This window comes from Gobio gobio, assembly GCF_949357685.1.
Source record: "Gobio gobio genome assembly, chromosome: 3".
NCBI lineage: Eukaryota > Metazoa > Chordata > Actinopteri > Cypriniformes > Gobionidae > Gobio > Gobio gobio.
Genome location: NC_137099.1, coordinates 65,666,520 through 65,681,700, shown reverse-complemented (window position 1 = coordinate 65,681,700; position 15,181 = coordinate 65,666,520). Strand labels below are relative to the sequence as shown.

Below are 15,181 nucleotides of genomic sequence, written 5' to 3'. Positions count from 1 at the left end.
CTATTTATATTTATTTAAGATCATCATTCATGTGATTTTTTCATTAAAAAATAATTTTTAATGAGCCAATTTATGACATAGTTAAGTATTTGTGCAGTAAATAGGTAAAAAACTACCAAATACCCACAAAAACACAGCATAAATGTATAGTTGAGAAGTAAATAAAAAAAATGATATATAGTTTTCCATGTAAAAAAAATATATTTCCTTATGCAATCGCTCTGTAAAAGTTTGGGGTCTATCTGACCCCAAGGGACTCAAACGTAAACCCTACTTGAGGGGCGATTAAGGGTTAAAGAGACATTTTCACCTGATCCGATGCTTAAAAGCTACTTACACTGCTGCAACCTAATGAAGTGTCAGATTAATTCAGTCATATAAAGTTAAATCACATCACATGAAGCGCAGTAAAGTAAAATAAAAAAATCTATAAAAATGTAACTACTGCAAAATTGAGAACATTTAGAGAATAATGTAAACATTACAAGTTAGTATATAATGTCATAGTAGCCCAAAACAGAACAAGATATTTTAAGAAAAATATTACATTTATCAAAATTACATTGCATTTAATATATATATATATATATATATATATATATATATATATATATATATATATATATATATATATATATATATATATATATATATATATATATATATATATATATATATATATATATATATATGTGTGTGTGTATGGGTTATACCCCCGGTTTCACAGACAATGCTTAAGCTAGTCCTAGACTAAAATGCATGTTTGAGCTGTTTTAACTGAAAGAATCTTGCACTGACAAATCTTAAAAAATGTCAGTGGCATTGTTTTGTCTCAAGATGCACACCAGTAATGTTTTTTTCTTGGACACGTTTATAAAAGTTACTTAAATGTCCTAATTGAACTAAGGACTAATCCTGGCTTAGTCTAAGCCCTGTCTGTGAAACCGGGCCATAATGGGTTAACCACCTTGATAGTGAAAACATAAAATGTTTATCCCAATGTGTGTGATTCCTCGAAGGAAGCTGTTAAGTCTGACACAGAGACATTGCAGAATCATTGTAAAAACCAAACCCAGCATAGAGGGGTTCAGTAAATGTGGTGTTGATTGTGTGTAAGTGTGTGAGTGTGTCAGAGACGCTGTAAAAGGACAGAGTGCCGGCCGACCAGTCCAGATACACTCCTACTCTATTAGATAAAGATGAAGAGGGAGGAATCTTTGTGCTGTTAGCCTTATTATTGTGCCAGGAAGAGTAAGTCGTATCACAACAGTAAAGATTCCATGACCTTTCATTCAGTCCAAACCGACAGTCAATCCCACCTTTCCGGTTGATTCTTTTATATGTCACTGCTATATGACCCCATCCTCTCAATTCAACCTCCCAGTAACAGCGTCCAGTCAGACTCTCTCCACACAAAACCTGTTCATAGTTCTCAAATCTGTCTGGATGATCAGGATATGGCTGATGATCTTTCACACATGTTGCCTTTCTGTTCTCCTCAGACAGTATGAGATGAGTGTTTGCTGTGTTTGGATCCAGTGTGAGATCACAGGTATCTGAACACAAGAAGAGAGATCACATCATCTATGAGAGAGGTTCTCAGCTCTGACTCTCGGGATCCATTTTCCTGCTGAGTTTACCTTCAACCTTGATTAAACTCACCTACCTATAACTTTAAAGTGATCCTGAAGATCTTAATTAGTGTTGGAGCTAAGCTCTGCAGGAAAGTGGATCTTGAGGGCCAGAGTTGAGAACCCCTGATCTATAACATAATTAAATGTGCAGAGGTGTGTGTGTGTGTGTGTGTGTGTGTGTGTGTGTGTGGTTGGGCTTACATTTTCTCAGTCCTGGTGTAATCCTGAAATGTCCTCCATGATCCAAACTGAATAGATAAAAACATCAAATAAATAAAATAAATCTGTAATGAGCAATGCACCATCTACATCTACTCACACAAACTTGTCAACAAGTCTAATTCACGTGGATGTGAGCACATTTGGTAGTTGCTAAATCGCACGTGTTTCATATTTGAGATGACGACATGGCTGCAGCCAATGGTGAGGCCAAAACCAGCACGCCCAGTGCAAGTCGGCTTTAAATATTTAATTTTATCTAACATAACTTTGTTTATCCTTTATATTGAAGAGACCTTTTTGAAGGATATTGGTTTACATGTGACCTTTTTGAGCACTTGACTTAACTGAGACTTGAGTGTCTGTAGACGTTTGAGAGTCCGCTGTGTCGACTGTTGTGGGAATTATTGCAATATTGAGATGTTCATTTTTATTTTGACTATAAAATAAAACAAACAAATAAAGCTCTCCTTACACCTCAACTGTTTCTTGTTTTTTCACAGACTTGTCTCTTAAGTGTTGAGGACTAGTGCATCCTTGAGCCTACATTTAGTAAGAGTAAAATAATGAAGTACTATTAAAATATTAAAGACTTCTACTCAAGTGGTATTGAAAACGGCAACTTGTAGAGTAATTTTTCGCTGTAAGGTATCTCTGCTTTTAGTCAAGTATGGTTTTCAGGTACTCTTTACACCTCTGTGAAGAATGTTATAACCCATAGACAAAAAAAAAACAGATTTTAAAAAGGAATTTCTTAAACTAGTCCATGAGTACATGTTCCTGTATAATTTGTTAATCCTGGAACAATATTCCAATCAACCAATCTGATTTGAGAGACAAGTTAACAGATTATGTAATGTTTAGGCTTACTATCGGGTTTCTACATCAGTGTTATTCACCTATCACTTCTGAGTCAAAATCTTTCCACATACTTGAGTATCTCCAGTTTATAATTTGGATGGTTGAGTTTGTCGTTTAGCAGCTTCACTCGTGATTGTCCTGGGTGATTGTAGCTCAGATCCAGCTCTGTCAGGTGTGAGGGGTTTAAACTCAGAGCTGAAGACACATAACCACAGCCTTCTTCTGTCACCATACAGCCTGAAACCCTAAAGACACACAAAACAGTAAACAGCAATCATTTTAAAGTATGTAACACAAAATATTAAATTATCAAAACATTGATCACAAACCTCAGTATCTCCAGCTGGCAGTTTGGACTCTTCAGTCCATCAGAGAGCAGCTTAACTCCTGAATCTTGTATGTCATTGTTACTAAGATCCAGCTCTTTCAGGACACAGTTTGAGGATTTCAGAGCTGATGAAACAATTTCACAATCCTGTGCAGTGAGATTACAGCCAGAAAGACTGAAATAGAACAGAACATATCCACAACTGGCATTTCAATATCAGCTTCATTCTTGTGAAACCTCATTACTTTATATAATTACATAAGTCATGACATTATTAAAAATAAGCAAAAAATATATAAATTAATTACTTTGGACAACAACAACAACAACAACAACAGAAAAGTCAATTTAGAAAGAACTAGACACATAATTAAACACTCACAGAGCTTTCCTGCAGTTGATCACAGCTGGTATCAGTCTTCTTCTACCCTCATCTGATGTGTTGTATTTCTTGAGGTCCAGCTCATCCAGCACCTCCTCTGACATCTGAAGCATGTAGGCAATTGTTGAACAGTGAGCAGGAGAGAGTTTCTCCTCTGAGTGTTTGTCTGATTTCACAAACTCCTGAATCTCTCTGGACAGAGTCTGATCTTTGACTTCCAGCAGACAGAGGAACAGATTGATGGATCTTTCAGTGGAGAGTCCATGTCCATCTTTGATCTTCTTCTTAATGTACTGTGTGGTTCTCCTGATGCTCTCTGTGCTCTTCTCTGTGTGTGTCAGTAGATCCTGTAAGAGTCTCTGATTGGACTCCAGTGAGACACCCAGCAGGAACCGCAGGAACAGATCCAGCTGTCCATTCTCACTCTCAAGGGCTTTATTGACTATTTCCCTATGCAGATTATACACTAGATCGAAAAACTGCAACGTGTCAACATTTTTCATTACATAATGGAAAAACAAATAGATAGCAGCAAGAAACTCCTGGACGCTCAAATGAATGAAGCTGTAGACTTTCCTCTGATGAATCACAGATTCCTCCTTGAAGATCTCAGTGCAGATCCCAGAATACAATGCGGCGTCAGTGATGTCTATGCCGCTCTCAATCAGGTCCTCCTCATAGAACATCACATTGCCCTTCATCAGCTGTTTGAAAGCCACTTCAGTAAGTTTCACAATCACTTCTCTGTTGGACTGCAGGAGTTTCTCTGGATCTCTCTCTTCATACTTCTGAGTCCTCCTGTTGATCTGAATCAGCAGGAAGTGGATGTACATTTCAGTCAGAGTTTGAGGGATTTCTGCACTCAGATCTTCTTTCAGGAGCTTTTGAAGCACAGTGGATGAGATCCAGCAGAAGACAGGTATGTGACACATGATGTGGAGGCTTCTTGCTCTTCTGATGTGTGAGATGATTCTGCTGGCTTGATGCTCATCACTGATTCTCTTCCTGAAATATTCCTCCTTCTGAGGCTCATTGAATCCCTGAATCTCTGTCAAACGGTTGATGTATTTGGAGGGGATCTGATTGGCTGCTGCTGGTCTGGAGGTGATCCAGATGAGAGCAGAGGGAAGTAGCTCTCCTTTCATGAGGTTTGACATCAACACACCCACTGATGAAGTCTCAGTCACATCAGAAACTTTTGGAGCGTCTGAAATCATCAGTGTGATTCTGCTTTCATCCAGACCATCAAAGATGAACACAACTTTACACTCCTCATAAATCTTTGGGTCCAGATCTTGAAGTTCAGGATGAAAGTCCAGCAGAAGTCTGTGAAGACTATACTGATGATCTCGGATCAAGTTCAGCTCTCGAAATGTAAGCACAAACATGAAATCTACATCCAGATTGGCTTTTCCCTCGGCCCAGTCCAGAATGAACTTCTGCACAGAGACGGTTTTTCCGATTCCAGCGATGCCTTTAGTAAGAACAGTCTTGATTTGGTCTTTCTCCTCATGTCCTGGTTCAGACGAGGCTTTAAAGATGTCATTGCAGTAGATTGGAGTGTCTTGTGAGTGTTGTGTTCTTGCTGTTTTCTCCATCTGTAAAACCTCATGTTCTTCATTCACTCCTTCTCTCTCTCCCTCTATGATGTAGAGCTGTGTGTAGATCCTGTTCAGGAGGGTTTCATTCTCTTGAAGTTTGTTTCCCTCGAATAATCTTTCATACTTGTTCTTCATGCTGTTTTTGAGCTGGTCTTTGACTCTCTGCAGGTCTCCAGTCTCCAGTGTGTGTGTCTGCAGGTCTGCTTCAGTTTTGTTCTGCCTGATGTGGGTCAGATAGTGGTGTGTAGAGCACGACACAGATCTGATCAGCTCATTTATCTTCCTCCTGCCGAAAAACAGTTAAAGCAAAATAAAAACAATGACAGTGATTAAAATTGCAGCATTTTTCACATGGCATTAACATGCATCCTGTATCCAGATGTTGTCCACATATACAATGCAAAGACAAGTGTAAACATGTCTGTGATGGGAATGGTGTACTCACATTAGAAAATCTGAACCATAAGAGAGCACATTTGATCCCCAAAATATGGTTTGTATGAATAGTGTAATCACTCTGTACTGTGCCCTGGCCCCGCTTGAAGAGGCGGGCTTGGGCAGGGATCGATTAGTCGGAGGCTGTTTTATCCGATGCCTTTTTGTATGAGTCTGTTTCGCCCGATGCCAAATAATACAAGATCTGACACCTGCCTTTGTTTTTCCTGAGACTGAAAGGCTTTAGGTCTGAGGCATGATGCCTTTTCGTTATATGACTGAGGTCTTAGGATGTCCTAAAATGTACACCATAGCTCAGGCTTGCTACAAGGCAACCGTGCCTAGTGTGAGTATGCATGTGTGTGTCTTGATCTTGATCCGGATCATAGTGTAATTTAAGTGTACACACCCGATGGCTGTTGGAGACTATCAGATATATAAATTACCAGACATGATATTGGTGTCCCTGTTCAATGTATATTTTAGAGCTTTTTTTTTATTGAGTTTCATAAATCATCAGAGGTGGAGAGTGAAGTATATTTACATTCTACTCAAGTACATATTTCAAGTATATGTACTTTATCACTGTTTTTTTTGTGGAAAATTTTACTTCGTTACATTCCAAAGCATAATGTCGTACTTTTTACTGCACTTTTTTAACCTTTAATACTTAATTACATTAAAAATGTAGTACTTTCTTACTTGTCCTCAAGTAAAACTTTGAATTACTTTTACTTGAGTAAAAGTATACAGTATAGGGATAGACCGATATGGATTTTTTTGCCGGTGCCGATGCCAATATTGATTTTTTTTCATCAGCCTTAGTCGATGACCGATAAGGGCTGCCGATTTTCTTGAGCCGAAATTTGGAACCGATACTGCTTTTGCTCCCTCAATTTACATCATGAAAATTATACAATTATAATGATGATAACAATGTTACAAGTGTCAATAAAATAAAAATAAAAAACATTTATTGAACTAACAAAAAAACTATATTTAACAAATAGTAAAAAAGGTGAGGTAGAACAAGAAAAAAAAAGAGTTCAGTGCTGAAAATAAATATTTAAGCATAATTAAAATTCTGAAAATATTTTTTTAAATAAATATTTAAGCATAAATAAAATTACACTATTGCACAGAGTAGCAACAAGCGAGCAGCATAAAAAAATGAACACTGCTCTATACTTAATTTGAAAAGTAACCAACTGTTTACAACCTAGTCATTTAATGCTAAGGTGCACTTAACTTAATCTCTTGTAGAGCAACACCAGCGGTAATTCAGGAAAAAATATCTCAATGCTCCACGTGAAACTTTGGTCTTCCGACCTTTTACCATCGTGTTAATTCTCAATTGATTTTGATTAATATGCGTGAGGGAAGGAAAGCAAGACAGTTTGAAGATGGTCGGAGGAGGGGCTCTCTCTCTGCTCGTTCTTTCAGTAACATGCGACCTGTCACAACAAGTGCAACAGTCAGTCATCTACATCACTCACCAATCAAATAAGGCTTTGGCGGGATAAAAATTAGCATTGGCAGCCACCAAAAAATTCGATATGTGGCGGCCGGTGTTGGTTCTGTGGCGCACCAGAGCAAATTAGTCTATGTGTGGGAAACACTGGAGAGACATACACCACACTCATCCAAACCTCAGCCAGGTGGTCGCTGAATAAAACTCCCACAAATACCACGGAACAACATCAGCATTACTTAATCCTATGACCAGTGTTCATAACAGCTACCGTATGCATACGGATATTCTACAACTTAGCTATTTGCAGCTCCCTAAATACAATGGCAATAGACAAGGCATTCAGCATTTGCGTTTTCCATTTGGAAAACTAGCAAACTTGCTTAGCTATAGTTGCAAGCAAATATAGAGCAACGTGTTTCCATTTTCAAAGTGTATGGCAATATTTCAACTAAGTCAAACAGTTAAAAGATGCTTTGAAAGTTTAAAACTAATCGTTATCTTGAAAAGCAGATTCCAGCACTGCTAGCAGGGGAGGGGCAGTGCATAAACTGCAGCGTCTCCAGTAGCACAGAGCAAATAATTCTGGGAAAAAATTATCGGCGAACGCAGATACACGCAAATATCGGCCTGATATATCAGCCAACCGATATATCGGTCGATCACTAATACAGTACTACATTTTTAATGTATTCTAAGTATTAAATGTAGGGCTGTAACGATACACCAAACCCACGATTCGGTTCGTATCATGATTTTTTACCCACGGTACGATACAAATCTCGATATGGGGGGGGGGGGGGGGTGTTCTGAAAATCTATCACAGCCTCTTTAAATATTTCCGATAAATGGTCGCTTGTATGGCTCTCATACACAGCACGTGTTTGGAGGACGGGGTTTGCTATTTGCCAATCGGCCGTAATATAGTGTGCGGTTATGATCATATAGCTGTCTGTGGCACGGGACGTCCATCCATCGGTGGTGATTGCGATGGATTCAGCAGTACTCAACCCTTCCTCCACCTTAGCCTTTGTTTTCTCCAGAAGTTTTGGTAGCACATTTTGAGAGAAATGCGCCCGGCTCGGTAATGCATAACGGGGCTCGTAACGTTCATAACGTTTTCAACAACCGAAAAAGGGCGCATATCCAGTGACATAAAAATTCCAATTGCATCTGTAATTTTTTGTGCTCGATCTGAATTGGCTGGAAACTTTGCTTGGAATAAACTAGGCAGTGTAGACTGCTGCTGTTGGGTTGTTTTCTGTGCACGAGCTAAACTGACGCCTCTGTAAATCATTGCACATCTGAGGTGTACTGTCATAAATGAGTAAGTACAAGTTTGTACTAACGGAGAATCAGAGGTCACTGTTCCATCGCTGAGTCCAATGGGTTCCCACATGGAGCTGTTACTCTTTATAGACACAGTGCTGGGTTCTGGAGACTTCGATCTCGGTCTATTCCTCCTGCTGATGCTGACAAATGACAAACAAAACAGCATTTAACATCACTAGCAATACAGTGTAACGTGAACGAACCTTAGATTTAGATTTGTTCATTTATGACACTTTTATCCGAAGAGATTTACAAATGAGGAATACAACAAAGTGATTCATCATTAAGGCCTGATATTCCTGATAACTGGTGTGATATTTCAAACAAAATCTGGCCAAATCAAAAGTGTTTTAAAGTTTGTTTCGGTGACGTAAAACAGCTTGCCAGCTGTTAAATGCCTTTGAACTGCCATTGGTCCATAAGAATTACATAATAGGTGGGTCTGCTCTGGGGCTCCACTTCGGTTTGTCGAGGTCAGACATGAGCAAAAATGGATGGATACACCGAATTTCAGAGCTGGTGCAAACATATTCAACAGTTTTTTTTTGTCACCACACCATTTTTGTTGTGTGCTTGTTGTGTTACTGAGAGTGTAACATGCATAAGACATTTAAATTCTCATCTAAACACCACTCCCATTAGTGTACAAATCCAACAATTTGTTGTTTATGTGGATATTTAAGAAAAAAAAAGTTAATTAATTTTAACAGCATTAGGTTCAAGAAGTTCAACTGTGTAACTGAACTGCGCAGTGCACACATTTTGACACCTGAATTATGTTCTAAATTATGAATGGGTCTGAATCCAATTGAATTAGTTTGGACTGCTCTCTCTCACTGAATTGTCTGAAGCGATTTCTGAGTCAGTAAAAAAACCTGACAGTATTGAGATGAACAGAGCTGTTTTTCAGTACTTTTCCCTCTGGGAACATGCTCTACATGAATGTCTGACAATTTTGTTGCCTTTTGCAGTTGTTACGTCCAATGACGTATGTTTATTTGTTACTGCAGTGTGTCATGCATTTGTGTATGTGCTTGAGTGTCTTGCTCTCTTTGTCTCTTGTTCTCTCTTTCGTCATTCCAACAGGTACAACGACCAGCTGTACTCAATCTAACGGTGCTTGACGTGATTGGAGAATGAAGGGGAGGAGCTGAGATATAAGTTGAAGCGGATCAATTGGCTTTATGCACAGCTGCACTACTTCCTGAACTTCAGCCAGCTCCTTTGTTTCCTGTCTGCCATTATTGGACAAACTGATTAATCCAGGTGTGCCTGACCTCTGTAGTCGCAACAACAATAATCAGACACACCTGGATTAATCAGTTTGTCCAATAATGGCAGACAGGAAACAAAGGAGCTGGCTGAAGTTCAGGAAGTAGTGCAGCTGTGCATAAAGCCAATTGAGAAGAGGGAGAGACTTTCTTTTGCCAAGATGAATTCGTCCTCCTGTCTGCCCAGACTTTGTTGTTTGGATTGTTGTCTTGATTCTGATTGAGTGAGCTCAGGATCTTGTCGTGAGTTCTTTAGTGGGAAGAGAACTAAAGTGTTACCTTTGATTTAATCTATGATCTTATGTTAAGTATGTTTGTATATTCTTCTTAACTTATTTGTAATTTGGGGATTGTAGGGGGAGGGTGCCATTTATGTTTGTACTAATCTTTTCTCCTGTTTTTGGGTAGGTAGGGAGTAAGGGAAGTTTGATGTCTTTTATTTCTATTATCTTTTTCTAGGAAAGTTATGGAGATTCTTGAGTTAGTTATCTTATGTTCTGTTTGTTATTTTGGCCTGGCCCTCCCCTGAAGTATTATCCCCTGTTCTTGATTATTTGTTATTCTTTAAATTGTATTTTTGTATCCTTTCATGGGATTTTTGTATTATCCTTTATCTTTTCAAATTAAAAGACGTTAATTTGAACTGGTGGATTCTTTTCTGGGGCAGGAGGTTGAATAATCTTGGCTCTCTCTCTCCAAGCTTTCTTTTTATTTAACTTGACTTTTGTTTCATTGTTACTGACTATCAACCCTAGACGGGTAGTTATGTAACAATTGGGCCTTTGTGTGTGAGGACGCCCAATTGTTACATAACGATCAGAATCAAGACAACAATCCAAACAACAAAGTCTGGGCAGACAGGAGGAAGAATTCATCTTGGCAAAAGAAAGTCTCTCCCTCTTCTCAATTGATCCGCTTCAACTTATATCTCAGCTCCTCCCCTTCATTCTCCAATCACGTCAAGCACCGTTAGATTGAGTACAGCTAGTCGTTGTACCTGTTGGAATGACGAAAGAGAGAACAAGAGACAAAAAGAGCAAGACACCCAAGCACATACACAAATGCATGACACACTGCAGTAACAAATAAACATACGTCATTGGATGTAACACAGTTTTCAGATTTAAAAGCGTGTAGAGTAGTTACACTCGTTCTGCGGCACCGTTGCTCTCTGATGCTTCGAAAGTTGCGTAATAATTCGGCTATAAGCTTATTTAACTTTATAGTGTCAAAAAAAAAACCTTTTGTGCGTACCATCAGATGAAATCCTGCAGGCATCCATGCTTTCTCCATCCATGCAATAAATGCACATCCCCGAATGAGCACGGATTTCTAGCGTATTTACTTGAATGTATTAGGTCATATCTATGGTTTGACCCATTTCTGAAGTGTTGCTTTGAATAATCTGCCAAATGTTAAAATCTCTAGTGTTTTACCTGGGGTCAGAGGTCACTGCATCCCTGGATTTACTCTTCATAGACGCACAGCTTGATCCAGGAGATGGAGAACTCATTTTAGAGTCAGTGCACTCATCTTCCCTCTGGCTGTGGAGACTCATTTTAGAGAAGTTGTTCTTCCGTTCTCACTTCTCAAAAGAGTGTTGAGAGATTGTCCAGACCTTTTATATGATATATATATAGTAAAAAATATGTAGTACAATGATACTGTAGTAAGTACACAGTAAAATCCCCAGTGTTAAATTAACACTGCTCAGAGCACATATGGTCCCACTCTACAGAGTGTTAAAGTAACACTGAATCAGTGTTAAAGTTAATGAGATAATTAAGAGATTAATTAAGTGATGATTGACCATTAGTGGTGACACCTGATGATAATGAGCAAAATCACTGAAGAAAAGAGAAAAAAGAAAAACACAAAAACTGACTGACTATAAAAAAGACATTAAATCTCTGAAGATCTCAGCAGAGGAGGATTAAACAACTCCACAAACAGCATTACCAGCTTCACACATTACAAACCAGACTGACTTTATTTCTGTCAGACGTCTACAGAAGCTCTTATTGACAATTAATAGATTTTTTGTTTGATTTTGTTTAGAAAATTGTTAGTTCTTAATGTGACCATCATGGTGAATAGTGTTTTCTTTAGTTGGGCAGTTTGATGACTTTTTAATGTTCGTGTTTCTCTGGCTGCTGTAACAGAGTTTGTTATGGCAAGAAAAGCAAGAGTAAACACAATCAGATTCTGTCGGCTGCTCGATGATGAAAATATGATCATTGTGTAGTAATTGATTTAATGAGTATGAGCAATATACTATTAACTTTTTTTTATTGTGATTCTAGAGAAGATCCAGCAGGGTTTTAATCAGAAGAGCTGAATTCGTTTTGAAATAGATTGTACACTAATCACTTCTAACTCCTACAAGTTCAACTCACACACAGATATCAAGAATCTGCCTATGAATCTCAACAATGGTGACATGCTTCATGCCACAATGCATTCTGGGAGCCATAGATGAGTTTTGCGTGACGTACCCAGAATTAATTGCGGCATGAAGCATGTCACCATTGTTGAGATTCATAGGCTGATTCTTGATGTCTATGTGTGAGTAAAACTTGCAGGAGTTAGAAGTGCTTATTATGTGATGTGTTATTAAATTGGAGTACAAAACTTATGTACACATTTTTTGATAACCATTTAGTTTATGTGAAGAAAACACTGCTGGATCTTCTGCTGTAGAGTCACACGGCTACTATAATCAATGACTCTCAGGAGAACAGCAAATAAGGCACTATATGATGATAACAACTGTATCATCAACAACAAGCCAACATCATTTGTCATCAACTTGTCATCATCAAATTTCTCTTGCTGTTCTCACCGTAACAAACAGTTACAGCAGCCAGAGAGAAAGACAAGCTGACAAGTCAAGGGTCAAGAGCCCAACTAAGCAATACTCAAACAACTTTTATTTTCAATAAAACATCAACATCTAAACCTCAATAAGAGCTTCTGTAGTCGTCTGACAGAAATAAAGTCAGTCTGGTTAGTAATGTGTGAAGCTGGTAATGCTGTTTGTGGAGTTGTTTAATCCTCCTCTGCTGAGATCTTCAGAGATTTAATGTCTTTTTTATAGTCAGTCGTAGTTCTTGTGTTTTTCTTTTTTTCTCTTTTCTTCTGTGATTTTGCTCATTATCATCAGGTGTCATCACTAATGGTCAATTATCACTTAATTAATCTCTTAATTATCTAATTAACTTTAACACTGATTCAGTGTTACTTTAACACTCTGTAGAGTGGGACCATATGTGCTCTGAGCAGTGTTAATTTAACACTGGGGATTTTACTGTGTAGTACAACAACTACATTACACTCTTAATCTAAATAACATTGCAATTTAATTAGCTTCCCCAAAATATAATAAAGTAAAACATGCAGTTTACTGAAGTATAATAAAAACATGTCTGTTTAAAGGTTCCATTTAAAATCATATTCTCCATAAGAAACCTTTTTATGCTGAAATGGTGCTTTATGTTGGGAATCAGGGTTCTTAATAGCCACTTATACACACACATTTGCTTTTACTTAAGCATTAGACACTGTGACTAAACTCAATTGTGTAATTCTGCTAAGATACAGTCACATGACAAAACCACATCATCTGCAATGAGGAACTGACACTCGGTCACACCAACATACACACATACAAACGGTGAAGAGGTCATAGAGGAGTGTGAAGATATTTAACCTGGCCCTTCATTACAATATTTTACATTTATGTTGTGTGTGTTTTTAAAAATGTACTTATTCACCTATAATAGCCTATTGATTTATCATTAATGTACTCAGCTTGCACTACTTTTTTGAGTAAAAGCCTAATAGAGGCTAAAAAAGCATTAAAAGAGCAGTTATAGAGAGATTAATACAATTAAACTAACATTCATAGCGTCATTTCAAAACATGGTTCTTTGTGGAAAGGGTTCAGCTTTTGTTACAAGCTGAAGAATCCTAATCTGATACTACAATACTTGTCTTAGTAGTATTAAAGCTATATTGTAGCCATTTGTTATTGTCTATAGCTTTTAATGTTTTCCAAAAACTGTGTGAATGCTGATACTTGAAGTCTAGAGCCTACACAGTTTGTACTACTGTAGTACATACGTGGCAATTTACATGTTGATATAACGATTAATGATGCAGTAAAAGTACAGTATTCAGCACTGATGTCGCACTGTGCCCAATTTCCCACAATGGAAGTGTTTTTTCTGGTAAAGCCGCGTCATTACACTAGCACTGGTTCATTGATATCGTACATAAAGTGATCAATGTACGTACAATAATGCCTCTGTGTATTAAAATGTCCTGGCAGAGAAAAATCTTCAACCTCACATAATTTACTTTCTTCATTTTGTTGAGGTCACATGATCTAGAAATAATTAGGCTAACGTTATACGTCTTTCAGTCTATCGCCTAATGTTACATAGGCTATAACAAATGTATGGGGAAACCTGAACAAAAAAAAAAAAAAAAAAAAAAAACTCTAACAACATGATTAATGACTACATACATGAGAAAAATGCCTTGAGCTTACCACAGAATGACAGAATGTGCGGTCGCTCGCTGAAGTGCCCATGTGTTGACGGTTTGAGCCTCGGAGTGGCGTCGCTTTTCCTGCTTTCACTTTCATTTCTAGGGTGAATTCCAAACGGCGTTATTGCACCACTGGAAGGCCGCGGACGCCACACGAAGGGTCTAAATAAAAAAAAAAGACAGTGTTTTTCATCACTCCCGTCGCCAGGTCAGGTGTGATCCGTTCACTAGAGAGTTCTCAAAGATATGCTCACTTCAGATTGGGATTAGTAATCACTGGTCTGGTACATGAAGCCAAAACCATACAAATCCAACATGGCATAGATCAGGATCCGCGGGCTCATAACTCTCCGTGTAGTATTCCCTCCAAGAACACCTGGCTGCAGCCTGCAGATCGAGGCGGGGCTTCACATGGCATAACGCTTCTTATTGGTTATTGGCGAAGTATGATGTCAATCGGGGCGGGGTTGCACCTGGGGCGGGAATGCACGACTTGTCCCGCCCGCAACTCTTCTCATTGGTTAGTGGCGTCAAGTCTTTAGTCGACACCACAGCAGGACATGTGGTTGAAAACAATGCTTATAGTTTCTTTCTTATGAAGTACTACCATGTAGAGAACAAAAATGTGAATCCGTTACTTATTATACCTGGTGATAATATATATCAAACACAATACATTGTAAATATGTTAATTTCTGGAAAACGTTTTCTGTACTTTCCAAGCAAGAATCCAATTACATTGCAATCGCAATGTAAAACGAATATAGTTTAATAACAGCTTAGTTTTAAGAAATTTTTTTCATGTTGTTTATTTACAACTTATTTGTAAGAAAAAAATGTTTTCACTATGCTTTATGGTTACACGTATGACTTATTAACATTTAAATAAACGTTTAATATTCTCAGCAAGAGTGTCAAGTCTAAACTGTTATTAAAATGAGTAGATTATGGATCAATTTGATAATGAAAATGGTTATGGATCAAAAAACAAGCATGGTTTGTAAATGAATAACATGCCAAGACAAATAGTTCACTGTCATTTAGGTATAAAGCTTAATTACTGCTGATAAAGAAAGGTGAAATTTGTACATGTATT

The 15,181-nt window shown here is 37.9% G+C and overlaps 1 protein-coding gene across 2 annotated transcripts in view; it reads right to left on the bottom strand.

The window, feature by feature from the left end:
- Positions 1-920: 920 nt before the first annotated feature.
- LOC307124382 (NLR family CARD domain-containing protein 3-like) overlaps positions 921-15,181 on the bottom strand; it is a gene marked incomplete at its 3' end in the record, with an annotated part of 56,099 nt that continues 41,838 nt past the window's right edge. The window contains exons 5-9 of one of the 2 annotated variants that reach the window (XM_079813540.1): positions 3,425-5,311; positions 3,044-3,217; positions 2,786-2,959; positions 1,836-1,882; positions 921-1,556 (exon numbers count right to left, since the gene is read on the bottom strand). In XM_079813540.1, the coding sequence (XP_079669666.1) occupies positions 1,027-1,556; positions 1,836-1,882; positions 2,786-2,959; positions 3,044-3,217; positions 3,425-5,311 (2,812 nt within the window). Of the gene's footprint in view, positions 1,557-1,835; positions 1,883-2,785; positions 2,960-3,043; positions 3,218-3,420; positions 5,312-8,280; positions 8,404-10,970; positions 11,153-14,086; positions 14,207-15,181 lie in introns of those variants that run through there. The other variant, XM_079813544.1, reaches the window with a different exon arrangement.